General features: G+C 45.9%; 1 protein-coding gene and 1 long non-coding RNA gene across 4 annotated transcripts in view; both read left to right on the forward strand.

Moving 5' to 3' along the window:
• The window catches only part of LOC146397117 (uncharacterized), a 32063-nt gene extending 28520 nt beyond the window's left edge, over positions 1–3543 (forward strand). For all 3 annotated transcript variants that reach the window (XR_014827108.1, XR_014827107.1, XR_014827109.1), the window contains one exon: positions 1540–3543. This is a non-coding gene — a long non-coding RNA (uncharacterized LOC146397117). The remainder of the gene's footprint in view (positions 1–1539) is intronic.
• An 818-nt stretch (positions 3544–4361) lies between these two features.
• LOC146397118 (uncharacterized) overlaps positions 4362–27719 on the forward strand; it is a 37685-nt gene continuing 14327 nt past the window's right edge. The window contains exons 1-2 of the mRNA XM_084997507.1: positions 4362–4427; positions 17247–17589. Of these exons, the coding sequence (XP_084853633.1) occupies positions 4362–4427; positions 17247–17589 (409 nt within the window). The remainder of the gene's footprint in view (positions 4428–17246; positions 17590–27719) is intronic.

The following is a 27719-nucleotide window of genomic DNA, read 5'->3' on the forward strand; positions in this document are numbered from 1 at the left end:
CGCACTTGTGACCCTAAAAAGAAACAGAAACAAAAACAACTCCCCCCCCCCGCCTCAAAAATGCATCATCTTTCTGTGAACAGAAATGAAACTGATCATGCTTCTCTTCTTGCCTTGGCTGCCCAGAAGCTCAGAGTCAAATGTAATGCTCCCTCTTGGAAACTTTTCTGGTTAACATGTTAATTTTTTTTTCCTTTTCATGGTTTTTATTTTCTGATTCTGTTTTTAATAACCTATTCTGCATACCTTCTAGCGTGGCCTCAGATTGGTAGACAGAGAGACAGACACATCACATTTCAAACGATGATGCCTGTGTGACGAGCGAAGGCTCAGGGCTTGAGCTCTCCCTTCTTCACCACCAGAGGCTGGGAATGATGGGGACCAGGATTCTGGCTTTGAGTATCCATCTCACCACATCCACTGTCATCAGGGCACGTGATGTGTGGCCTCATCATAAGGCTACCAAGGAATATTAGTGACATCACAGTATCATTTCTGGGCTTCTTCCTCATCTACCTGTCTAGTTTCCCTGTGTAAAAACACGTTTGGAGTGAATTCTTGAGTGAGTTCATGCTGATTGCTGGTAATGAACTCATTCTTCTTCCTTCCTTTCCTTTCTCTTCTCACTTCCGACAAGGCATCTGTTTATTAATCCAGATAAGAATTTGGGGAAGGCCTGGGAGTCCCCTGGTGGCCTAGAAGTTAAGGATCTGTCACTGTCACTGCTGTGGTGGGGTTTCTGTCCCTGGTCTGGGACCTTCCGCATGCCAAAGGATTCTCTCCCTTGGTCTGAGGGACCAAAAAGAAAAACTAGAGGAATTTTGGAAAGGTGTAAATTCAAGTTCATCAGCCCTGAGTTTCTAAGATACTTTATTTGAAAATGGTAGTAGGTATTTGTCCCTCCCTAGGTTTCCAGTTTTAACCTGTTTTCCAGTGAATGCTGACCGTTGTCTTCAGATTAAATCCACTGGCTCTTCCTTCATCTCGGGATGTATTTATTTGAACTTATAGGGCTGAACTGAGTTGAATGACGTTGAGTTTCCATCCAACCTTCTCACCTATGTTGGGTCTGGTTCCTTGTTAACCATGAATACTTTAGTGTTTCTTTTTTGAAGATCACTCTTTTCTTTTCTTTTCTTTTCTTTTCTTTTCTTTTCTTTTCTTTTCTTTTGCTTTTTAGGGCTGCAGGAGTGGTATATGGAGGTTCCCAGGCTAGGGGTTGAACTGGAGCTGCAGCCGCTGGCCTACCCCACAGCCACAGCAACTCTAGATCTGAGCCACGTCTGTGACCTACACCACAGCTCACGGCAACACCAGATCCTTAACCCACTGAACAAGGCCAGGGATCGAACCCGAAACCCCATGGATACTAGTTGGATTCATTTCCCGTGTGCCACGAAGGAGACTCCTCCACTTTTTTCTTTTAAGATGGAAAAGAGTCCTGTTATCCATCTTACCCAAGTGATGTGACTGTATTTCTTTTCTCTCTTAGGTTCCAAGTAGAGCTAAATACTCACATGGTATCTTTGTTCTTTTTAGGGAATTCTTCCCATGACAGAGGGAATATGAGAATGCACCTCATTGAGAGGGACTTCCACGGTTCTAGCCAACTCTAGGAGTCAACAAAGGGTCCATGCCTCTGTCCTCACGGCTTTAGAAATACCACCCACTTTATATTTAGTGATTAGCAGTGAGTCTTTTAAGTTTAGGACATATTTCATGTGCATGTTTTTCTCCTTTGCTCTGTACCTCTTTTTGTCGGTTTTTTTTTTCTCTCTAGGTTTTAGTTTCTCTCACAGCATCCCGTGGGGCTGTGATAGGTTATTTTTTTTTAAGTTTTTAAAAAATTTATTTATTTATTTATTTATTTTGCTTTTTAGGGCTGCACCCGTGGCCTGTGGAGGTTCCCAGGCTAGGGGTTGAATTGGAACTGTAGCTGCTGGCCTACACCACAGCTCACGGCAACACCAGATCCTTAACTCACTGAGCGAGGCCAGGGATTGAACCTGCAACCTCGTGGTTCCTAGTCGGATTTGTTTCCACTGCGCCATGATGGGAACTCCCATTTTTTGTTTATTTCTTTGTTTGGATTTTTGTTGGCCTTGCCTGTGACATGTGGAAGTTCCCAGGCCAGGGATCAGACCCGTGCCACGGCAGTGACCTGAGTGCTGCCGTGATGGCACTGAATCCTTAATCCACTGTGCCACAAGAGAACTCCCTAGGTTGTTTTTGTTTTTTGTTTGTTTTGTGTTGGTTACATTTCCCCTCCCCCTCGCTCTTTTATTTGATTGCATAAATAGAACTGACTTCTTCACAGCCTCTCAAATATCCTGAACTGATTGTTGGACTCATCTTTTCTGAGAACTTTTTGAATTCTACTTTAATAGGTTTTAGTGATTCTCAATTAGGGCTGTCAGCTGGAATCATAAAAAATTAATGTTCAGTGCCTTGGCTCCATCCCCAGAGGTTTTGAAAGAATTAGACTGGGGTGTGGCCTGGACTTTTATATTTTAAAAAGTTCCCCAGGTGGTGATTCTAATGGGCAGTGAGGCTTATGAACCATTGGTCTAGGGCTCTGGGATCAAGATTCTGAACTGAGTGTCATGTGACATGTGGGATGGCTGGTCCTTTGGGATCTGACAAAACTCCAGAGTCCTCTGCTCTCCCTTGTTGGGACTGGAGAACGCCCATGGGAGTGTTGTACGTGTCAGCACAGATGCTGCCGCACTGAAACAAACAGGACCCTGGCCTTCAGGACATTTCTGCTGCTGTCTAGTCTCCTGCGTGTTCTCTACGCAGTCTTCCACTGGCCTTCTTATGTGTTGACCTCGTCTGTGGCGTAATTCAGAATAAGAGATTTTCCAAGTTATTTTCACAGTTGACTAAAGCCATTCCATCATCACATGGGCAGAACTTCATAAAGGCTACTGAGTCGGATTAGATGAGAAACTAGTTCTTCTAGATCCTTCCTTCCATGGAGATGCTAGGATCTTGTCGTCTTGAGGCCCCATCCACCTCTGCAGGTCTGATTTGGGGAGTCGCTGTGACTCGTCTCCGCTGATGTGCTGGCAGAGCCATCCGATTAGAGAGGTGAATTGCAGAGTGACTTTGGAATTATTCAGACTCAGCTTGAATCCCGGCTCTGCAGACGGCTGGCTATGTGATGCTTGGCAAGCTTGTGCAGTTTCCCCGAGTCTCAGTTTTCAGATGTGAAACATGAGAAGGAATAACGGTACCCACCTCTTGTGAGGGTAAAATGAGATCACGTGTGTAAAGCTTCCTCGTCTCTGGCACAGAGTAAGTGTCGGCAAATCGAGAAATGGTGCTGACGGAGACACAGGGCACGACTGTACAGAGGGCCGGCCGCATGAGGACCCAGCAAGAAGGCGGCCGTCTGCAGGCCAAGGAGAGAGGCCTCCGAAGAAGCCAAAGCTGCCAACATCTTGGTCTTGAACTTCTAGCCTCCAGAACTGTGAGAAAATAAATTTGTTTTTCTTTTTTAAAGGAATGGTGGTTATTACCAATAAAGTTTATTGGTATTAACACTGACTTTTATTATTAATGACAATGAGTAGGCATTTAACTTTTAGTACCTTAAATACTGTCTTAGCTGTCTGTCCGGAAATATCCCCTAACCCATTAAGTGTAAGGTGACTCTCTCCTTTGCTGATCACACTCACTTGGTTCTCTTCTGGGGGCACCATCCCGCACATGGCTGTGCCAAAATTACTATCACTCAGTCGTGACTCCTGGGTGTGTTTAGTTCATTTCCAGTTATTCTTGCTTCAAATAATGCTTGGAGGAGCACACCTGTACATAAGTCTTTATGGCGTTTCTGGTCATTTCTTTGGGAAACAGTCCTAGAAGAGGGCAATACCTGGGCCAGAGGGATGGGCATCACTCACTGTTCTCTGGAAGTAAGAAGAGAGTCAGCTGCCTCTGCTGAGCCTCCCAACAGGAAGACAAAGTGACACTATCACATCTCCCCATTTTACTGAGAAGAAAACAGAGGTTTGGAGGGTTAAGCCATTCACAGGACCTCACACAGCTAGTAAGTGGTGGAGCCAGGATCTGACTCAGTTCTGTCAGCCTCCAGTTCGAGAACATTCCACCTGTTGCCTCGCAGGTAGTGTCAGCCATCCGGGGAGATGGGAGGGGCTCACCATCACCCCCCTTCTTTGATGACACTGGGTGTTATAATTTTTGAAATGTTTGCCTCCAATCGTCTTTGTGGCTGTTTTGCTTCCTTTAGGGGAGGTGGGAGGGCTTGACTGTGGAACAGAGATGGAGCTCCAGTCTGGCTTCTCCTGCAGGGAGGTGAGGGTGGCTGGGCTGAGCAGGCCAGGGGACAAGGTGGAGAGATGGGAGCCCGGCCGTGTGGAGGGGAAGCCCAGGAGCTCCTGCGGAGCCTGTGTTCACCCCTGATGGTGGCCTTCGGCCCGAGGCCCTGAGGAAAATGACAAGGAAGTGGGGAGGGGCTGGCTTTACTCAACTTCAGGTTCTTTGTGTCTCAGCCTGGACAGAATTCATCGAGACACAGTGATAGGCAAGCAATGGATTTATTAAGATAGGACGCTTGTGAGAGATACAAGCAGGCAGGCAAAGAAGCTCTGCCCAGAGCATTAGGTAGCACATTTTTATACTCCAAGGAAAGTAGGTCGAGGGAAAAGACCGCCTCTTCTTCCTCTTTCTTTGAGTAGCCGTCAAGAGTAGACGCCAGGCTTACATCATCAGCTCCTCCTTCACATCCGGTAAGAGTATTTGACCCTATGAGGTCAAACTAGGACTGTCCTGGTGCTTATTCCAATCAGCAGAAGGGTGGTAATATCTGCTAAAATAGTTGAAATATCTCACATTTCCATGTAATGAGGGTCTCCTACTTTGGAAAGTCATCTTCCCATTAAATTCCTCTTCTCATTCTTACGGATCATTATCCTGCTGAACTTGAATGCAGGCCTCATTTTATCTCTCACTTAATGACCTGAGGCATCAGGGCTTTTTTTACAGTCTTTGTTCTGATGGTTTTCTGGAGCGATTATTAAATTACAGGGAATCTCAAAGTTGCCTAGGTTTCCCTCTCTCCCCAAGGTTCCCTAGTGGGACTTCTCCAACTACCTGTGTGACTATCCCACTCCATCCCTATCAAGACCTGAGACCTCACCTCACGAGGAGGAGGGTCTAAGCCCCCAGCGCCCCCTCGGCTCAGGCACCAGTTGGGCTCCCAGACCCAACAGCTAGAGCACACCTTGACAAACAGTGTCAAGGCTGCTCGTCCTGAAGCTGAAGGAAGGGGCCTCCGTGTGTGTCCAGTGATCAAAGAAAATCACCCATTTGCATTCCTTTAAACCACTTACATTTTTTTTCTAAGGACAGCTTCGGGCAAAGGGAAAGGAAATATTTTCATAGATCTGCTGGTCATTTGGGGATTTGGAATTCCTTTGGGATTCGTGGAGAATTTAGCATTTGATGATCTCCTGGCCCCTCTGGGTCTTGATGTTTATGCTGGTTCCCATTTGCATTTCTTTAGGTAGCCAGTTAGGCATAGGAAGGGTTAATCGCCTAGAGCCTAACAACAGTGTTATTCCAGATGACCCCCCGCCACTTGTCAACTTGGCGCTACCTCTGCGAAGGAGGGCTGGTTTGTCCGCAGAGTGCAAGCAGCCCTAATTCTGAGAGTACCCGGATCACGTGGGAGGGGCTGCTGCGTGCGCACCGGAGTGGGGAGGGGAGGGGAGGGGAGGGGAGGGGAGGGGAGGGGAGGGGAGGGGAGGGGAGGGGAGGGGAGGGGAGGGGAGGGGAGGGGAGGGGGCTGGGACTCCGCAGCTGGGAACACTTTCCAGAAGGAATCTGATATTTCTTCCCAAGGAACAGATTGACTGTGGTCCCTTTTGAGTCTTAAATACTAACCAAACTAGGTATGTTTGGCCTAATAGAAAAGAAATTCACGAGTGTTTGGATCGAGAAAACGCTTTGGCAGAGTGAAAGGGAGGCCTTAGAAGGTGCCCCCAGCTCCTTCCCATCCCCCTCTCTGAGGCCTCCCCCCCCAAACCCATTTGTAACCATTACTTGGGTGTCACGTTAGGTGATGAAGTGTGTCCTCGCCCTTTGCTTTGGCGGCCGCGGGCTGGAGCAGGCCTGGCCTCAGAGGTGAGAGGGGAGGGCGGCCTGAAGCCCTTGAATCACACCGGCTTGGCTGGGAACATGAGTCCGACTCGCCCCTCGCCGCAGGCCTTCGTGACACTCCTTCCAACTTAATTTCAGACTAAGGGATGCTTTTAAGAAGACTTTAGAGCGGGAAAACATCTCCTCCAAAGAACTGTTGTTACATTAAAAGCTAATTATCAGAGCTTAGAGGCATAGATCTGCTGCCATATTTTACGCAGGGAGCAATTTATCTCCCGGACCCTGAAATACCATTACATGATAGGTTAAGGACACCAACCCAGGGGATGCTGGGAGAAAGGCAGTAAAATCACCAAAGGCCTGGACACGACGGGCAGTATCGCCAAATAGCTCTGCCCTCCCGCGCCAGCAGGTTCTAATGTAACACCATTTAAAAGTAGCTCGTCCTGCCTGACGGTGTCCGTGCATAAAACTGTGGGTACGTGTGGCTTGTCTGGGACCCTCAGGTTAAATGTGATATTCATTTTGAAAGACTTGGCACTGAGAACCAGACCTCACAGTGAGAAAAAGATGAGATATTCCCAACCTTCAGTATCTGCGGGTGGAGCCAGGGTGTGTCAGAAAAGGAACAGGTGTTCTTGTGAGTTACCTCCTTACAACAGACTTAGGAGGGTAACAATTTTTTACTGTACTTATTACATATTGTATTTATAGTTATTATTATTTATTGCTCTTCTGTAGTTGAGAGATTGGGCAAATCCGTTGGGATGTTTTTGGTGGTACCAAGAAACCCAGCTCAAATCAGCTTAAACTGTAATTTCTTATTTCAAGTAATTGAAAGATCTAGAGTTAATGGCCGGTTTGAGTCAGTTTCTTTCCATGTGTCTTCTCTGCCATCCTCCTAAGGCTATTTCCCTTCATGGATCCAGGGTAGGGCCAGCAGCTCCCAGGACTCTGTGCTCCCTTGTTCACGCCCAGTGGGATATTTTGGTCTCAGCATTCCCTGGGAGAGTCCTGGGGCTCCCTCTGATTGGACTAGATTGGGTCACACAGCCATGCCTGAATCAATGCCATGGCCTAGGGGATGGAATGAGTTGATGGGCTTAGCTTAGATCACTGTGTTACCCTGGGAGCTGATATCTAGAGTGGGTGTCCTTGCATCCATGAGGACCTCAGAATGGAAGCCTGGGGGGGCTGGCGGAGACAACCCCACATGTCCACTAGGGGCAGAGACATGAAGTAACTGGTCCATGGTTCATGGCAGGTGTTAGTGACAGAGCCTCGATCTGAACCCAGGCAGCTTTTCTTAAGAACCCATTCTCTGAACCAGGGTCCTTCTGGCATTCTCTGACTCTTGAAGTCTGTCAGTGAATATCTTATACATACTTATATATCTCATGGTTTCCTAAGAATGTTACTCTGCACCTATGTGAGGCAAACTTTTGGCAAAACGATAATTCCAGAAAACCGTAGTATGTATCTCCTTAGGACATGAAATGGCAGAGAGGGCCGTAGATTAAGAACTGGCATTGGTCACCCCAGTAACCTTGAACAGGTCACCTCACCTCGCAGGGCCTCAGTTTTCATCCCTGATAAGTGAGGGGTTATGTCTCCCCTCAAGTACCTGGTGTAGCTGTTCCAGGGCTTAAAGAAGAGAGTACTGTTTGGTAAAGCCTGAAAAGCACTAAATATTTGTGTGCCCATAAATTATTTTTGTTTTTAGTTTTTTAGGGCTGTACCTGCGGGACATGGAAGTTCCCAGGCTAGGGGTGAATCAGAGCTGCAGCATTTGGCCTGCACCACAGCCACAGCCACGTGAGATCCGAGCCGTGACTGAGACCTCCACCACAGCTCATGGCAATGACGGATCCTTAACCCACGGAGTGAGGCCAGGGATCGAACCCACATCCTCATGGATTCTAATTGGGTTTGTTATCACTGAGCCACAATGGGAACTCCCTATAAATTCTTTTTGTATACAGGACCGTGATCAACTTTGTTCTAAATATGGGAAACTGACACTTTATAGATGGGTCCTTTTTGAATGGAGATATATATATATATTTCACTTTTCTGTATACCTGAAACTAACACAACATTGTAAGTCAGCTATACTCTGATACGATTTTTTTTTAAAGGGTCCCTTTTAAAAGGCCTCAGACACATACTCTAACCTAACAAACTTTTTCATTGATAGAGCCTATCAATATCATCGAAACAGAAAATTAGCTGGTGTTCAGGACGTTTCATGAAACCGACACCAACGTGGCAGGATATGTATTCATAAGAAGCTTTTAGTCGCCTCTGGTTGAGGTCTGATGATTATATATGTAAATGTTATTCTACTTCCAATTAAACGACAGCCTCATTGAAATGGAAGGTGGAAAGATCCTGCCCAGCTCCATTTCAAGATCCAATATTAGGTAGAAAAAAGCACATGGAGATAGTAGGCCTCAGGTGGCACTTAGAGCCGAGATCTTTGTCCCCTCCCACTCCGTCACCTGCCTTCTCTGAGGCTCATTATGCGCAGAGGCAGGCAAACCACACCTGCCACAAAATGAAGGAGTCATATGAAGATTTGACGTTGATTCTCAAACAGGTGGTTTTAAGGGGACCTGGTGACCTTTTGGGCTAACTTGGCATCCTCTTGTCTCTGTGCTTTGCACACGCTCTTCCTCCACCTGGAACTCACTCCCCTTCCACCCCACCTGCCGGCCCCTCCTGCTCCTCCCTCCAGTGTCAGGTTACATGCTGCTTTCTCTGGGGAACTTGCCCTGAGTCCTCAAGTCTGTGTTAGCCCCACGTCTCCTTTACTATTGAACTTACACACATACCTACTCAGCTGTCTGTTGTCCCACTAGACTCTAACTGCTACCCCAGGATCTAGTGCCTGGCCTGGCCTGGGATCTTGATGTGAATTTGCTGATTGATAAGCAGGTTCTTACTTTCCTTGTCATAAGACCCAGGGTACCTGCCCTCCCTCCCTCCCTCCCTTCCTTCCTTTTGGCTACAGCCACGGCATGCAGAAGTTCCTGGGTCAGGAATTGAACCTGTGCCACAGCAGTGACAACGCCAGATCCTTAACCCTCTGAACTATCAGGGAACTCCCCAGAGTACTTTCTAATTCCCATGTTTATTTGACCTCTCCATGGCACTTAACACTTGTAGAGGTTTTTTTTTTTTTTTGGGAAACTCTTTCCTCCCTAGTTTCTGAACCATCACTGTACTGGTTTTCTTCCAGCCCAGGGTCATCCGTCTCAGCCCCCTTTCTTAGAGTCCATTGACAATGGACATTTGTTAGTGACCTCTGAGCATGGATTCCCTGTTCTCTCTCTCCCAGCCCTAACTTCATTGGATTCTTGTAATTCAGGAAAGCTGATACCACCTCAGGTTCTCAGGGTAGAGGCCGTGGCCTGGGTTAAGCCAATTGGCACATCCCATGCTCCTGGCCACAGAGACGGTTCTGGTAAGTGGGCCTCCATCTGAGCCAGCCCACGTGGAAGGAAGTGCAGGACTTGTGCAGGGCAGAGGTGCTCTGTCTTTTTTGAGGGAGGGCATAGCTCCGGGAGCCAGCCTTAGGATGCAGACAACGCCGAGGAAAGCTGAGTAGAGAGGTGGAGAGAAAGTGGGTCCCTGCAGACCTGGGCGCATCCTTGGAGCAAACCTTGGCCCAGGCCAGAGATTCCCTCTGCATTTTCCAATTTCATAATTGATTTTACTGCTTGAGTTGACCATTCTGTCACTTGTAACCAAAAGCAAGCTTAGCAATGCATATTCGGCTTCCATCTCTGGGAGGCTGGGGCTCTGCAGGGTATTGTCTTTGGTGCTTTTCCTCTCACTTCCACATCTGCCCTGGGCACCACAGTTCTCCTCGATGACTTAAACTAGTCTTAAATTATCCGATGTCTTAAGTTAAACCCACACCTCCATCTTGAGTTCACCACCTGTAGACCCAGTTGCCTTCTGCACAGTCCACTTGGGTGTCTGGATGGTACCACTATCCTGATAGGTCCCAAGGTCAAGGGGACGCATTTCTACCTTGGAGCGCCTTGTCCTCTTGTCTCCTCTCTGTCTGGCTTGCTGGTCGGCATTGCCATGCACCTGGCTGTCCTAGCTGGAGCCTTGGCCAGTCTTTGTTCCCTCTCCTCCCCAACTTCCCACCCTGCCTGTGGAATCATTCACCAAGTTTGGCTGATGCCCCCTCCCCCACCTCACAGTTCTTCTAGTCAGGGCACTGCCATCACTGGACTACATTTATATATATATATATATATATATATATATATATATATATATATATATATAATGATTTTAATTTTTTTCCGTTATAGCTGGTTTATAGTGTTCTGTCAATTTTCTACTGTACAGCATGGTGACCCAGTTACACATACATGTATAGATTCTTTTTTCTCAAATTAGCATGCTCAATCATAAGTGACTAGATATAGTTCCCAGTGCTACACAGCAGGATCTCATTGCTTATCTATTCCAAAGGCAGTAGTCTGCATCTATTAACCCCAAGTTCCCAATCTATCCGGCTCCCTCCCCCTCCCCCTTGGCAACCATGAGTCTATTCTCCAAGTCCATGATTTTCTTTTCTGTGGAAAGGTTCATTTGTGCCATATATTAGATTCCAGATATAAGTGATATCATATGGTATTGGTCTCTTTCCGACTTACTTCACTCAGGATGAGAGTCTCTAGTTCCATCCATGTTGCTGCAAATGGCATTATTTTGTTCTTTTTTATGGCTGAGTAGTATTCTGTTGTGTGTATATATATATATATATATATATACACACACACACACACACAGAGATGTGATATATATATCATATCTTCCTAATCCAATCATCTGTCAATGGACATTTGGGTTGTTTACGTGTCTTGGCTGTTGTGAATAGTGCTGCAATGAACATGCAGGTGCCTATGTCTTTTTCAAGTAAAGTTTTGTCCAGATATATGCCCAAGAGTAGAATTGCTGGGTTATATGGAAGTTCTATGTATAGGTTTCTAAGGTACCTCCATACTGTTCTCCATAATGGTTGTACCAGTTTACATTCCCACCAACAGTGCAGGAGGGTTCCCTTTTCTTCACACCCTCTCCAGCATTTGTTATTTGTGGACTTATTAATGATGGCCATTCTGACTTGTGTGAGGTGGTATCTCATGGTGGTTTTGATTTGCATTTCTCTAATAATCAGTGATGCTGAGCATTTTTTCATGTGTTTGTTGGCCATCTGTATATCTTCTTTGGAGAAATGTCTGTTTAGGTCTTTTGCCCATTTTTCCATTGGTTGTTGGCTTTTTTGCTGTTGAGTTGTATAAGTTGTTTGTGTATTTTAGAGATTAAGCCTTTGTCAGTTGCAACATTTGAAACTATTTTCTTCCATACTGTAAGTTGTCTTTTGTTTTCTTTTTGGTTTCCTTTGCTGCACAAAAGCTTGTCAGTTTGATTAGGTCCCATTGGTTTATTTTTGCTTTGATTTCTGTTACTTTGGGAGACTGACCTGAGAAAATGCTTGTAAGGCTGATGTCAGAGAATGTTTTGCCTATGTTCTCTCCCAAGAGTTTGATGGTGTCTTCTCTTACATTTAAGTCTTTAAGCCATTGTGAGTTTATTTTTGTGCATGATGTGAGGGTGTGTTCTAGTTTCATTGATTTGCATGCAGCTGTCCAGGTTTCCTAGCAATACTTGCTAAAAAGACTGTCTTTTTCCCATTTTATATTGTCTCCATTGTTGAAGATTAATTGACCATAGGTGTCTGAGTTTATTCCTGGGTTCTCCATTCTATTCCATTGGTCTGTATGTCTGTTTTGGGTCCAGAACCACACTGACTTGATGACTGTGCCTTTGTAATATTGCCTGAAGTCTGGGAGAGTTTTGCCTCCTGCTTTGTTTTTGTTCCTCAAGATTGCTTTGGCAATTCTGTGTCTTTTGTGGTTCCACATAAATTTTTGGATTGTTGGTTCTAGTTCTGTGAAAAATGTCATGGATAATTTGATAGGGATTGCATTGACTCTGTAGATCACTTTGGGTAATATGGCCATTTTTACAATATTAATTTTTCCAACCCAGGAGCATGGAATATCTTTCCATTTCTTTACATCCTCCTTAATTTCCTTGACTAGTGTTTTATATCTCTCAGCATATAAGTCTTTCACCTCAGATGTATTCCCAGGTATTTGATTTTTTTGGGGTGCAATTTTGAAAGGTATTGTATTTTTGTATTCCTTTTCTAATATTTCATTGTTAATATACAGAAATGTGACTAATTTCTGGATGTTAATCTTATATCCTGCTGCTTTGCTGAATTTGTTGATCAGTTCAAGTAATTTTTGGGTTGAGTCCTTACCTCTTCTCTTCCTATTTGGATACGTTTTATTTCTTTTGTTTGTCTGATTGCTGCGGCTAGGACTTCCAATACTATGTTGAATAGCAGTGGTGAAAGTGGACATCCTTGTCTTGTTCCAGATTTTAGTGGGAAGGCTTTCAGCTTTTCTCCATTGAGTATTACATTTGCTGTGGGTTTGTCATAAATGGCTTTTATTATGTTAAGGTATGTTCCCTCTATGCCCACTTTGGCAAGAGTTTTTATCATGAATGGATGTTGGACTTTGTCAAATGCTTTTTCTGCATCTATTGAGATGATCATGTGGTTTTTGACTTTTCTTTTGTTATGTGGTGTATGACGTTGATTGATTTGCATATGTTGAACCATCCTTGTGCACCTGGGATGAATCCCACCTGGTCATGGTGTATGATCTTTTTTATATGTTGTTGGATTCGGTTGGCTAAAATTTTGTTGAGAATTTTTGTGTCTATATTCATCAAAGATAGTGGCCTATAGTTTTCTTTTTTGGTGGTATCTTTGGTTTTGGAATTAGGGTGATGGTGCTGTCATAGAATGTCTTTGGGAGTGTTCCTTCTTCTTTAACCTTTTGACAAAGTTTAAGGAGGATGGGTATAAGTTCCTCTTTGTATGTTTGGTAGAATTCACCTGTGAAGCCATCTGGTCCTGGACTTTTATTTGTAGGGAGTGTTTTTATGACATATTCAGTTTCATTTCTAGTGATCGGTCTGTTCAGTTGATCTATTTCTTCTTGATTCAGTTTTGGCAGGCTGTAAGTCTCTAGAAAGTTGTCCATTTTTTCTACGTTGTCAAATTTGTTGGCATACAATTGTTCATAGTATTCTCTCATTTTTTTTTTTGTATTTCTATAGTATACGTGTGACTTCTCCTTTTTCATTTCTTATTTTGTTTATTTGGGTTTTTTCCTCCTCTTCTTGGTGAGTCTGGCCAGAGGTTTGTCAATTTTATTTACCTTTTCAAAGAACCAGCTCTTGGTTTTATTGATTTTTTTCCTATTGTTTTTTGACTCTCTATTTTATTCATTTCCTCTCTGATCTTTATGATTTCCTTCCTTCTGCAGACTTTAGGTTTTGTTTGTTCTTTTTCTAGTTCATTTAGGTGGTGGGTTAAGTTGTCAGTTTGAGATTTTTCTTCTTTTTTGAGGAAAGCCTGAATTGCTGTGAACTTCCCTCTGAGCACTGCTTTTGCATCATCCCATAGATTTTGAGTGGTTGTGTCTGCACTATCATTTGTCTTGAGGTATTTTTTAATTTCCTTCTCAATTTCCTCATTGACCCATTTGGTTTTTAGAAGCATGTTGTTTAGTCTCCATGTAGTTTTTTCTCATTTCTTTTCCTATGGTTGATTTTTAGTTTCATGCCATTGTGGTCAGAGAAGACACTTGAAATCATTTCTATATTCTTAAATTTGTTGAGGTTAGCTTTGCGCCCCAGTATGTGATCAATCCTTGAGAATGTTCCATGTGCACTTGAGAAGAATGTATTTTCTGATTTTTTTTGGATGTCATGTCCTGAAAATGTTAAGTCTACCTTTTCTCTCGTGTCATTTAGGATCTCTGTTGCCTTATTGATTTTCTGCCTAGAAGATCTGTCCATTGCTGTGAGTCGAGTGTTAAAGTCTCCTACTATGATTGTAGTTCCATCAATTTCTCCTTTTATGTCTGTTAGCATTTTTTGTAGGTATCTGAGTGCTCCTGTATTAGGGGCATAGATATTGATGATTGTAATATTCTCTTCTTGAATGGATCCTTTAACCATTAAATAGTGTCCTTCTTTATCTTTCTTTATGGCCTTCATTTTAAAGTCTATTTTGTCTGATATGAATATTGCACTCCTGCCTTCTTGTCTTGTCCATTGGCATGAAATATCTTTTCCCATCCCCTCACTTTCAATCTATGTGTCCTTTGCCCTAAGGTAAGTCTCTTGTAGACAGCAGATTGAAGGTTTTTGCTTTTTTATCCAAGCTGCCACTCTGTGTCTTTTGATTGGAGCATTCAGTACATTGACATTTAAGGTGATTATTGATAGATATGTATTTATTGCCATTTTAAACCTTGTTTTCCGGTTGATTCTGTGTTTCTCTTTTCTTCCTTTCTTTTTTTTTGGTTGGATGATTTCCATTTATTTTATGCTGAGTACTTTTCTATTCAGTTTTTGCAAATGTAATGTTTAGTTTTTATTTGTGGTTGCCGTGTTTTTTAAGTATGTTAACCCCTTCCTATATCTGCTTGCTTTAGCCTGATAGTCTTATAGGCTCAAACACATCACTAAAATAATAATAAAAAAAACTATATTTTCTTACTTTCCTTCCCCATATTGTATGATTTTGAAGTTTTTTTTTTTTTCTTTTTTTCTTTTTTTTTTCTTTTAGCATCTTCATGTTTAGATCTGTATGCTGGCTTATTTAAGTGATTGCTTTACAGTTGTGGTTTCCCCCATCCTATTTCTTCTTACTTCTTTTTTATTTAGAGAAGCCCTTTCAGTATTTCTTTTAGAATGGGTGTAGTATTGCTTTACTCTGTTAGCTTTTGTTTGTTGGAGAAATTCTTTATTTCCCCTTCTATTTTAAATGACATTCTTGCTGGATAGAGTATTCTAGGTTGCAAATTTTTTCCTTTCAGCACTTTAAATGTATCTTGCCACTCCCTTCTGGCCTGTAGTGTTTCTGTAGAGAAATCAGCTGATAGCATAATGAAGTTTCCCTTATAATAAACGCTTTGCTTTTCTCTTGCTGCCTTTAGAATCCTCTCTTTATCTTTGACTTTTGATATTTTTATTACAATATGTCTTGGTGTGGTCTGGTTTGGGTTCACCTGGTTTGGGGCCCTCTGTGCTTCCTGTATCTTGATATCAGTTTCCTTTAGATTTGGAAAGTTTTCAGACATAATTTCTTCAAATGTGTTTTCAATCCCCCTTTCGTTTTCTCCTCCTTCTTGAATTCCTATGATGTGCAGATTGGCCGGCTTTGTATTATCTCATAGATCTCTCATATTGCTTTCATATTTTTTTCATTTGGTTTTCTGTATGCTGTCCTGATTGGGTGATTTCCATTATTCTATCTTCCAAGTCACTAATTCGTTCCTCTGCACTGTTCATTCTGCTCTTTAGTGCCTTTAGCTCAGTTTGCATCTCTGCAGATGAATTTTCTAATTTTTCTTGGCTCCTCCTTATATTTTATAGCTCCTTTATAAAGGAATCTGCATTACTGTTCATATTCTCTCTTAATTCCTTCATGTTCGGCCTTAATTCCTCCCATATTTTCACTACCTCCCTTTTGAACTCAGTGTCTGTCAGACTGTAGAGGTCCGTTGCATTGTTGACTGCTTTAGGTGCATTCTCTTCTTCCTTTAACTGGGATTGTTTCTGAGCTTCCTCATCTTGCTTATGTTTTTCTTTTTCTGTGAGTTTAGGGAAGCCAAACTGTAGTCTTGTAAGGCTACTTCTATGCAAGAGCACCCCTTTGTATTTTTTGGGGGGGTTACTATTTATTTTTGGTGTGGGAGTTTGAATATTTGCTGTCTCTTTCTTCAGTGCAAGCAGGCTCTTATCCCTAGGATGCTCAGTGTGTTTTCAGGGAGAAGGAGGCAATGGGCAGGGCCAGCACTCAATGCCTTGTCATTGGACTCTCAACAGCAGCAAGGACCTACAGGAAGACAGCATAGGCTACTCCTAGGTGCAGGGCACTGGGTAGTAGTAATGAGCTCTAGGAAGATCTACACGGTGTCCAGAGCATTTGGCAGTAGCAACAGCAGGGTGGGTGAGTTCCCAGGGGAGTGAGAGCAACAACAGCTAGTGTTTGATTGCAATGCCCTTCTCCGAGGTGATTGGAAACACAGGTGGTGCCTGTTCAGGGACCCCTAGTGGTAGCGGGCCATGACCACCTCGGGTTTGCCCCCGTCACCTGTAGACCATGCATGAAGCACCCAGTCTCACTTAGCCCACATGGGAAGTGCTGCACAGGCTGCTCCTAGTTGTAGGATCCTGGGAGGTGACAGAGATCAGGTGTGTGAAAACTGCCTGGAGACTTTGGCAGTGGCAGTGGCAGGCCGGGTGTGTTCCTGGGGGTGTGGGAGCACCAACAGGTGGTGTTCGGTCACAATGCGGTGGTGCCCTTGAGGTGATTGGGCCTGCAAGTGGTGCCTGCTCACGGACCCCTAGTGGTAGCGAGCCACTCCCACTTCTGGAGTCAGAGGTAACTGCGGTGGTTTGCCCCCACCACTTGCAGACCATGCAAGAAGCACCCTGTCCCACTTAGCCCACACGGGAGGTGCTATACCAGCTGTTCCTAGTTGTAGGGTCTTGGGAAGGGACAGTGACCAAGTGTCTGGGTGCTGCCCTGGGCATTTGGCAGTGGCAGCTGCAGGGCAGGTATGTTCCCAGGGGAGTGAGAGCGACAGCATATGGTGCTTGGTTACAGTGCTTTTTTTTTTTTTTTTGGTCAACTCCTGAGGTGACTGGGGCTACAGGTGGAGCCCACTCACAGGCCCCCAGTGGTGGCAAGCCATGCCTCCCTCTGGCCTCTGAAATGACCTCTGCAGTCTGTCCCTGCTGCCTGTAGGTCGTGCAAGAGGCACCACATCGCACTTAGCACCCTGATGCCCTTAGCCCACACAAGAGGTGCCTGGCCACTGGTAGCCTGTGCAAGAATTACCCAGTCTCCCTTAAATGACCAAGAGGCTTCTCGCGGCCTGCAGCCTCCGCAGAGCCGCCCCGCCCTCTGAGAGCCCGCGGGCACGCCTGCACCTGCGCAGGGAGATGGGAGGGGGGCGGCGCACCCGCCCCGCCCTTCTCCCTGCCCCAGCAATGGCGCCTCCCTCTCCTGCGGGTCCGGACCTTCTCCTGGGTTCCTTGGCCGTGGCGTTCCCTGCCTCAGCCTGGGGCGTACGGCTACCCCCTCTGTGGCGGCGCCCTGCTCCTTGGCCCATCCCCAGTCCTCTCCCCGGGACCCACCTCCGGAGCCGGAGGCGCGGCGCCCAGCCCTCCCCGAGCAGAGCGTCTCAGGCTGCGGCGTCCGGCCGGTGGTTCAGACGGTCTGTGCGGCTCTCCCTCTGCGTTGCTGTTCTCCGTCCAGCTGCTGCGCTTTTCCCGGAGACGGTGAGGTCCCACCCACTGGGCTGATCTTTCCATCCGTCAGGTGGCCACCCAGGAGGTGGGTTCCTTTGCTCCTTCACGGCTCCTCCCTCTCGGGAATGCTCCTCCCAGCCTGATCCTTTTCTCTCTTTTTCTTTTGTTCTACTCAGTTTTGTCAAGAGTTTCTTGTCCTTTTTGGAGGTTTAAGTTCTTCTGCTGGCATTCAGTTGATGTTCTGTGCGAGTCGTTTTACACGTTGAAGTGGTTTTTTGATGGGTTTGTGGGAGCAGGTGGGCGCGACCTCTTACTCCTCCGCCATCTGGCTCCGGATCCGCTGGACCTTCCCGATGGCCCTGGACTTTCCAGGGCTATTCACACCCCACTCGTCCAAGAGCCAAGGGGCCCTTCTAAAGTGGGGCATGATGTCCCTCCGCTGCTTGGACTCCTTATCACCCAGGCCATCAACAGGGCCCCTCAGGATGTGGCTGGGACCCAGCTCTGGGTTTCTGTCTCACTACTTCCTCCCACATCCTGACTTGAGGCACCAGACATATGATCATGAGCCAGCCCTGCTCTCTGTGACCTCAGCACACCGGCCTTTGTCTATGCTGTTCCCTTTGCCTGGAACGCCTTTCCTCACCTCCTTTCCCTTTCCTTCCTCGGTTACCTCTTGTTTGACGTTTAGGACTCAGTGTCCTTCAAAAGGCCTCTTTCAGGTCCCTGCTCCATGTTTGGGTTTGGTGCTTTTCCCAAGGGCTCTCTGTTCAGAGCCCCAGCAGGCTGCAGAGAACATTCTGTGTGTCGTGCCGACTCATGTCCGCTGGCTCCAGCTGGTCCCACACCGGCTCATGCTGGCTCCGAGGGGCTCGTGAGAGCCAACACCAGACATCTCTCCCAGCCCCGAGGCCAGTGCTCTCACACAGGCAGCTTGAAATCAGCACCATGGGAATCTGTAAGTGCTACAGGTCAGGGCATTTTTTTTTTGTTTGTCCCAGAGAACCAGTTAATCAGCACATTGCTGGGCACTGCTGCCTCCTGACCCACCCAGGTCCCTCCCTAACCTGCAAAGACCCTGGCGCCCACCCAGCCCCATCCAGGGCTCACCCACAACATGATGTGTGGGGTGCTGCGGCCCCATGCCTTCCCCTCTCCTTTTGGCCACACGGAAGCTAAATTCGATGCTTTTCCTCTTCCAGATTGTAAAGACCTGGAAGGAGTTTTCCGTGAGTTATCACACTCTACAGTCTTTCCCTCATATTTTCGGTTGGTGTGCTCTCTCCTCATTGACGTTAGCGTGGTTCAGTTTTCCAAAGGAGCCACACATCCAAAGAAATGTGTCCTTCTGTTTCCAAAGGAGATAATTTAGAGTGAATGCTTTTCCATCCCTCTGGGATGTGGGGTTTGAGCAGAACCAAAGGGAGGTAACAGAAAGGGTTAAACAGACCATCCAGGACCCCTGTTTTCTCCAAAGGCAGGGTAACTGAATGGCTGAAAAAATGACCTTGGAAAATTGTTTTGTTTCTATTTTGGGGTCTGGCGTCACCCCTGACTTGTCAGGTGACCAGAGGGACCAGAAGGTGCTTCATACATTTTTGCTTCCCAGGAATAGCTTCCCTTCTCGGCCACTGTTAAGGGCAATTTAAGGGGAAAACTTACCAGCTTGGTAAAAACTTAAATTCATTCTGTGTATTCATTCTGTGTATTTCAATAACTTAAAGTCTTGTTCTAAAGACTCCGAAGACTCTGTAAATACTCAGTAAATACTCTGTATTTACTGGGCGCATACTCTGTGCCAGATTCTGTAATGGGGGGCAGTGGATAGACTTGAATAAGACATAGTCCTTTCCCCCAGGAGCTTGTGGTCCAGTCCCGTGGGCGGCACACATGAGCACCTGCTGTTTAAGAGGGTAGCCTGTGCTTATAAAGGAGCCACACGTAAATGAAGTTCAGGGACATCGTGGACCTTACTTCGCTGAGCACGTTTTTCTTGACTGTCCCCCATGTGCCAGGCTCAGAGTGGGCTCCAGGGGTGTGGTACTGAAAAAAGCGACAGGTGAATAAATAATTATAAAACGGACTGATTCTGTAATAGAGGATCATACTCAGTGCTGTGAGGTTTCTGGGAATCAGTAAATAAATCATTACAAAACTGACCGATACTTGCTGTAATAGAGGTTTATACTCAGTGCTCTAAGGCTTCTGGGAACCAAGGAAGCCTTCTCGTAGGAGGTGACCATCAATCTGGGATATGAATAGATGTCTAAAAAGGGCGATACCATAAAACAGCCAAAGAGAAGTGAAGGGAGGGAGGCAAGTCCGTTCTGAGTAAGTGCGCGGCAAGACCTGAGGCGTGGAGGAAGGACTGCTCATGCGGTGTGGGGACAGTGGCCGGGCTGGGTGACGATGGCTGGGTGTCTGGAAGGAAGAGGTCTGATGGGCTCCTTTCCGTGAGCCTCCTGGGAGACGAAGCTGTGAACCGCCCATGCTTCTGCATCATTATTGCCGTGATTGTCTTCCAAGGCCAGAGAGAGGAGATCTGTGTGGGGACTTGTGGGTCTGAATTCCACTGTCCTCAGCTGATAGGATTTACATCCTTGGGCCTCTGGACAGGCTGCTTGGGGTTGGTCTGGCTGTGGGGACCTCCTGTGGATTTCAGCATCTGCCAGCTAAAGCAGGGACTCAGATACAAAGCTGAGAACTGGGCACATTAGGTGGATTTGTGACGCTCCCTGAGGACTCTGGGCACTGAAATGAATGCGTGGACTTCACCTAGACATAAATACAGCCTGTCATTGGCGACGGATAGGCCCGCAGTCTCCCACTGGCATGGGCTGCCCACATGATTGTGTGGAATTGTTTTCAGAGAAACTCTCTGGGGTATCAGAAGATACAGGGCAGTGTTGGAGCCAGAGGGAGGCGGGGGATGGCTTGCCCATAGGAACCCAGGGCTGCTGCGGTGGGTGGCAGAGGGGCTCGGCGGCAGAAAACGGACTCCATTTAAGCCGGAGGTGAGTGTAGGCTGATTCGACTTCGCCCACACATTGTTGTTGAGAACCTACTGCAGGCAAATCTCATTTTATTGTGCTTTGAAGATGATTGTGTTTCTTACAAATCAGAGTTTGTGGCAGCCCTTCGTGGAGCAAGTCTATCGAAACAATTTCTCCAAAAGCATTTGCTCACTTCAGTCTCTGTGTCACATTTCAGTAATTCTCACAACATTTCAGACGTTCCTCTTACTATTGGATTTGTTATGGTGACTTGAGATGACTCTGGGATGTTACTTTTGTAATTATTTTAGGGGCGCCACAAACTGCACTCATGTAAGATGATGAACTTAAAAAAAAGATGAGCTTCATTGATAAGTTCTGGCTGCTCCACCGACTGGCCGGCCCTTCCTGCATCTCTCTCCTTCTCCTCCAAGCCTCCCAATTCCAGAGACACAGCAATATTGAAACTAAGCCAGTTAAGAGCCCTGTAGTGGCCTCCAAATATTCAAGGGAAAGGAGGAGTCATACGTCTCTCAATTTAAATCAAATGCTAGAAATGATCAAGCTTGGTGAGGAAGGCAGGCCAAAGCCATGACAGGCCCAAAGCCAGGCCTCTTGTGCCAAGCGGTGAACCAGGTTGTGAAAGCAAAAGTTCTTGAAGCAGATTGAAGGGGCCACGGCAGTGAACACACGAATGACAGGAAGGCAAAACAGCCTTATTGCCGATGTGGAGAACACGGGAGCGGTCTGGACAGAAGATCAAGCCAGCCACAGCCTTCCCTTAAGGCGGAGCCTCAGCCAGAGCAAGGCCCCGACTCTCTTCAATTCTAGGAAGAGCGAGGGAGGTGAGGAAGCTGCGGAAGGAGAGTTGGAAGCCAGCAGAGGTTGATTCATGAGGTTTAAGGGAAGACGCCATCTCTGTGACATCCAGGTGGCAGGTGAAGCCGCAGGTGCCGATGCAGAAGCTGCAGCGCGGAGCCCAGAAGGCTGGGCTCAGATGATGAACGACGGTGTCTGCACTGAACAGCAGGTTCTCCACGTCGATGAAGCAGCCTTCTGTTGGAAGGAGATGCCGCCCAGGACGTCACAGCCAGAGAGGAGAAGTCAATGCCCGGCTTCAAAGCTTCGACTGACAGGCTGACCCTCTTGTCAAAGGCTAATGCAGCTGATGACTTTAAGTTGAAGCCAGTGCCCAGCTGCCATTCCCCCCAAATCCTCAGCAGTATGGGAACTGCTCTGCCTGTGCTCTCTAAATGGAACAGCAAAGCCTGGATGACAGCACAGCTCTTTCCAACATGGTTTGCTGAATATTTTAAGCCCACTCTTGAGACCTACTGCTCAGAAGAAAAGATTTCAAAATATTACTGCTCACTGGAGTTCTCATCGTGGCACATCGGAAACAAATCCGACTAGGAACCGTGAGGTTGCGGGTTCAATCCCTAGCCTCGCTCAGTGGGTTAAGGATCCAGCGTTGCCATGAGCTGTTGTGTAGGTTGCAGACGCAGCTCGGATCTGGCGTTGCTGTGGCTCTGGCGTAGGTGGGCAGCAATAGCCCCGATTAGACCCCTAGCCTGGGAGGGAACCTCCATATGCCGTGGACCAAAAAAACAAAAACAAAAACCAAAAAACAAAATATTACTTCTCACTGACAATGCACTGGGTTACCCAGGAGCTCTGACGGAGATGGGCAAAGAGATTCATGTTGTTTTCATGCCTGTCAATGCAACATCCACTCTGCAGCCCATGGATGAAGGAGCAATTTTGACTTTCAAGACTTATTATTAAGGAATTCATCTCATAAGGCTATAACAGCCATCAATAGTGATTCCTCTGATGGACCTGGGTAGAGTAAACTGAAAACCTTCTGGAAAGGATTCTCCACTCTAGATGCCATTGAGAACAACCACAGCTCATGGGAAGAAGTCAAAATACCCACATTCGCAGGAGGTTGGAAGAAGTTGATTGCAACTCTCGTGGACGACTTTGAGGGTTCAAGACTTCAGTGGAGGAGGTAACTGCAGATGTGGTGGAAACAGCAAGAGAACTGGAATGAGAACTGGACCCTGAAGAGGGGGCGGAATTGCTGCATCTCATGATAAAACTCGAATAGATGAGGAGCTGCTTCTTATGGATGAGCAGAGAAAGTGGTTCCTTGAGATGGAATCTCCTCCTGGAGAAGCTGCTGTGAAGATTGTTGAAATGACAACAAAGAATTTAGAATATTACATAAACTTAGATGATGGAGCGCAGAAGAGTTTGAGACGACTGACTCCAATTTTGAAAGAAATTCTATCATCGCTAAATTGCTATCAAATGGTATTACGTGCTACAGAGAAACTGTTCATGAAAGGATGAATTAACCTATGTGGCACTGTTCACCATTTGTCTTACTTTCAGACATTGCCACAGCCACCCCGACCTTCAGCAGCCACCACCCTGATCAGTCATTGGCCATTAGCATCAAGGCAAGACCCCCCACCAGCAAAAAGATTATGACTCACTGGAGGCTCAGATGATGGTGGCATTAATTTGGCAATATTTTTTAATGAAGACATATATGTTGCTTCTTTAGACATGATATTATTGCACATTTAATTGTGTAAACATACCCTTTCTATGCACTAGGAAACCAAAACATTTCTACAACTCATTTCATTATGATACTCACTTTATCAACTATGTTGAAATGTCTCCAAGGAATGCTTGTTCCAGGCACTGGACAGGCTCTGATGCTACAAAGATGATCAAGACACAACCCAGCTCTAAAGGCACTCCCCATATAAATGGCCCCATTATAATGTAATATGCCAGGTCTCAGGCTTTGAGGCCAGACTCTTCCAAGTTTGAATCCTGCCTCTGCCACTTACTGTGTGACCTTAAGCAAGTTACTGAACCTCTCTATGCTTCAGGTCCTTATCCTCAAAACAGGGACAAAGACAGCTCTTACCTCCCAGGGTCACTGTGAGGATTAGAGGAAGTAATGTGTGAAGTGCTTGGCATGGTTGGTTTCCTAGCTTGGCACGGTTGGTTTCCTAGCTATGGTCACTAAAGGTATGACTCTTTCCAGCTCAAGAGAGAAATGTCCCCACAGCAGTAGGAGCTGTGATAGTGGTACCTGCAAACACAGAGGGGTCAGGTGGAGGGAGTGATTGAGGAGTTATTTACATTATTTATACTCTTTTTTTTCTTTCTTAGGGCTGAACCCACAGCATATGGAAGCTTCCAGGCTAAGGGCTGAATCAGAGCTGCAGCTTCCAGCCTACACCACAGCCACATCAATGTGGGATACGAGCCATGTCTGTGGCCTACACCATAGATCACAGCAACACCAGGTCCTTAGCCCAGGCCAGGGATTGAACCCACATCCTCATAGGTAATAGTTGGGTTCCTAACCCACTGAACCACAATGGGAACTCCTCATCATTTATACTCTTTACTAATATTTTTCAGGCATGTTCATCTCTGCACCTCGAGGGTGGGGCTGCACTCTCTGCTCTTCTGCTCGGACACTGGAAGGTCGTGTGCGTTACCTGCTGGCTTGTTGGTGGAGACCAACTATTCCAGTTCAGTTGCCATCAAGACACATTTCTCAATAGCCCACGCATTTGTTCACCAAATGTTCAAGGGTCCCCTGGTGTCCCAGGCACTGGCGATGCTGAGATGAGCTTAGTGGTCTGCTGCCACCATCTCTGGACAGCAGTTTTAATGCTAATAGTGCCGATGATAACACCCAACATTCGTGAGGTGCCTACTGTGTGCCAGGCACTGCTCTGGGATCTCCACGGCCATGACCTCATTTCACCCTCACAGAAACACTAGGAGGTGGGTATCATGGTTGTCCCCATTTTATACCCAGGAAACATGGGGCTCAGAGAAGTTAAGTGATTTTCCTAGAAACACAGAAGCCTACCACCTGCCCTTTATAGCTGTTGTGTATATTTATGCTCAGAATCTTGTCATTGTCAACAAATCCTCTTGTGGCCTTCAGAAAGCCCCGAGTTGATAACCCTTTCTGGTATGTATTATACATCTCTGCATGGGCCAGACAACCCCCTGACTCTGGCATCTTTCTTGGCTTAGCATTAGTCAGCTAGTTAGACACTTACCCAATTCCAAAGGTTGATTTGGTCAATCTTAACCCGTAAACTTGTTACCATACATACTTGAATGCAAGAAAATCCTAATTCTTTCAAAATCATTTGGTTTTAGTAAGAAAGACTGCTCTTGTCTCCTTTGAGTGAGGTTTCAAACAAACAGTAATTGGTGTTTCTTTTTCTTTTTTTTTGTCTTTTTGCCTTTTTTATGGCCACTCCCATGGCATATGGAGGTTCCCAGGCTAGGGGTCTAATCGGAGCCGTAGCCACTGGCCTACACCAGAGCCACAGCAATGCAGGATCTGAGCCACGTCTGCAACCTACACCACAGCTCATGGCAACGCCGGATCCTTAACCCACTGAGCAAGGCCAGGGATTGAACCCGCAACCTCATGATTCCTAGTTGGATTCGTTAACTACTGTGCCGTAACGGGAACTCCAGTAATTGGTGTTTCTAAAGAGATATTTGCCTGGCGCATGGCACAGTCCTGGGAAATTCGAGAGCAATCTGATCTTGGGGTGGGACAGGCTTCAGGGCAAGAAGTGCTGGCTCAGGATGGAAACAAAAATAAAAACAAACCAACCAAAAATAAGTGCAGGTGGTCCCTCGTGAAGGAAGGCAGGGACAGAGGGAAAGGTGAGAGTATCTATTGAGTGCTTGCTGTGTACTGGGGCTGTGCAAGACCCCTGACAGGTGTCAAAACACCCTCCCCCCAAAAAAACAACTTTGCCACGCTCTATACAGAAGCACTTCTAGCCTAAGAAAGAAAGAAAGTAAGCTGAATAACTGTGTAATGCTATGGAGGCGTCCTGGCTTTTTAGCTGAATACAAGTTTGGTTTGCTCACCAATTTCTATTTCCTAAAGCAGGAGGTGGCACACATTTTATGTAAAGGGCAGAAGGTAAATATTTTAGGTTTTGCAAGCCATACACTCTGCTATTGAAGTATGAAAGTGGTCTCAGGTGACATAAATGAATGGGCTTGGGGCAGTGTTTCCAAAAACATTACTTTTGGATCCTGCAATTTGAACTTTATAAAATTTCCACGTGTTGTGAAAAACTCTTTAGATTTTCTTAAAAATTAAAAAAAAAAATGTATCAGGGTATAGTTCTTTGACAGGGTTGTATTAGGGTCTCTTCTCTTGATTTTTAAAGAACTTCAGGAAATGTAAAACTGGGAGTTCCCGTTATGGCTCAGTGGATTAAGAGCGTCTGTGAGGATACAGGTTTGATTCCTGACCTCGCTCAGTGGGTTAAGGACCCCGGCGTTGCCACAAGCTGTGGTGTGGGTCGCAGACGTGGCTCAGATCCTGTGTTGCTGTGGCTGTGGTGTAGGCCAGAAGCTGCAGCTCTGATTTGACTCCTAGTCCGGGAATGTTCATATGCCCCAGGTGTGGCCCTAAAAACAAACAAACAAACAAAAACTGAAAACCATGCCAAGTTTGCAGGACATACGAAAATAGATAACAGGCCAGGTTTAGGCTGTAGCTGGTTTGGCGACTCTTGTGATAAAGAAGAATCTAAATTGTAGCTGGGTAGAAATCATACGTGAGGATAACAAGCCTTAAAGGGAAAAAGTGAGCTTTCGACTAAATGTCTTTAACTGTGGTCATCCTAATACCTCTTGAGAAGCGGACGGTTAATCTATTAATCCCAATATTTAGGTACAATTTCCATGCTGACTGACCTGTGTTCAGATTATTGACTAGATCCAACAGCAGGTGAAACAACTTTTTCTAACCCTAATTCAGGCATATGTGCAAATGGCACCTTGACTATGTTTGGGATTTTGATGAGATAGAGAGTTGAACTGGAATGTGTTAGGCAGCTGCTAAGATGCTCATTTGAGCCATTACCCTGCTTCTCAGCTCTGCCGGCTTCAGAAGGCGGTTTAGTTCATGGGAGGAAATGCGTGAGAGCCGGCGATAAATTTTTAACTCACCATGTGCACCTCATGAGCTGTTTGTACTCAAATTTACCTTTCTGTGCAGACACCAGACCATCCCACCTGCCAAACGCAGTGGGGAGACCCACTCTGAATACGTTTCTGTCATTCCCATTTCTTTACCATTTCTGGAGCATCTGCCATTTCAATACCTTGTAAACCAACAGATTTGAAGAGGATGCAGGCTGCAAAGGATAGGAAACCATTATTTATTTATTTTGTTTTGTCTTTTTAGGGCCGCAGGTGTGGCATATGGAGGTTCCCAGACAAGGGGTCGAATCGGAGCTACAGTTGCTGGCCTACGCCACAGCAACTCTGGATCCAAGCCACATCTGCAACCTACACCACAGCTGATGGCAACGCTAGATGCTTAACCCGCTGAGTGAGGCCAGGGATGGAAACTGCATCCTCATGGATGCTAGTCAGATTTGTTTAGGAAACCATTATTAAAAGAAAAGAAAATTTCGCAGGGAGGGGTATGGAGGAAGTGAGGGTGAGAGAGGCAGGAAAAGGGGGAAACAAGCAGGAAGTGGGAAAGGAAGGAAATTTCAAAATTAACAGCATTTCTGCCTTCCTGGAAAATCTAACTGGTCTGCCTGATAGGTGAACAGCCAGCTTGAGGATCACTTAGTACACCAAATGTCCTAGTCCCCCCCCCAGCCACCCGATCTTTTGGTCGAACAGAGCTTTCTTTTAAGTAAACATTTAAGGCCTAATTGGATCATTGGTGTGGTGTCACGGTAATTAACGCACAGCCTGGAGTAGCTGCATAAATGTCAGTCTGGGCAGCTCCAGGGCTGGGGAGTCAGGGAGAGCCTGAGGGGTCCAGCCAGTGAGACTCGTGCCCAATTGTTCTTGGAGATGAGGAAGAAATAGCAGAAAGATCTCCAGGATACCTGGTGTGTTAGGCAGAGGTTTTAAAAAAAATCTCAACAATGGCTGACTGGTGATTAGGGCTTTATTATTATGCTTAGTTAAGAATAGATGAAAATGACCCCCCAAAAGAGAGGGCAGTATTCTCATTGATTTTATGTCCTGTTCTTCTGTTAAGACTGGAAGGTGGAAACCAATGTGAGCTAGTTTCAGCCTAACAAAGGGATTCACTGGAAGGCTATGGGGGTGTTTTGT

Source organism: Sus scrofa, chromosome 14 (assembly GCF_054392235.1).
Source record: "Sus scrofa isolate SSC_HxYL_T2T_F1_AM1 chromosome 14, Sscrofa_HxYL_maternal_Yorkshire_Landrace_v2.0, whole genome shotgun sequence".
Classification (NCBI taxonomy): domain Eukaryota; kingdom Metazoa; phylum Chordata; class Mammalia; order Artiodactyla; family Suidae; genus Sus; species Sus scrofa.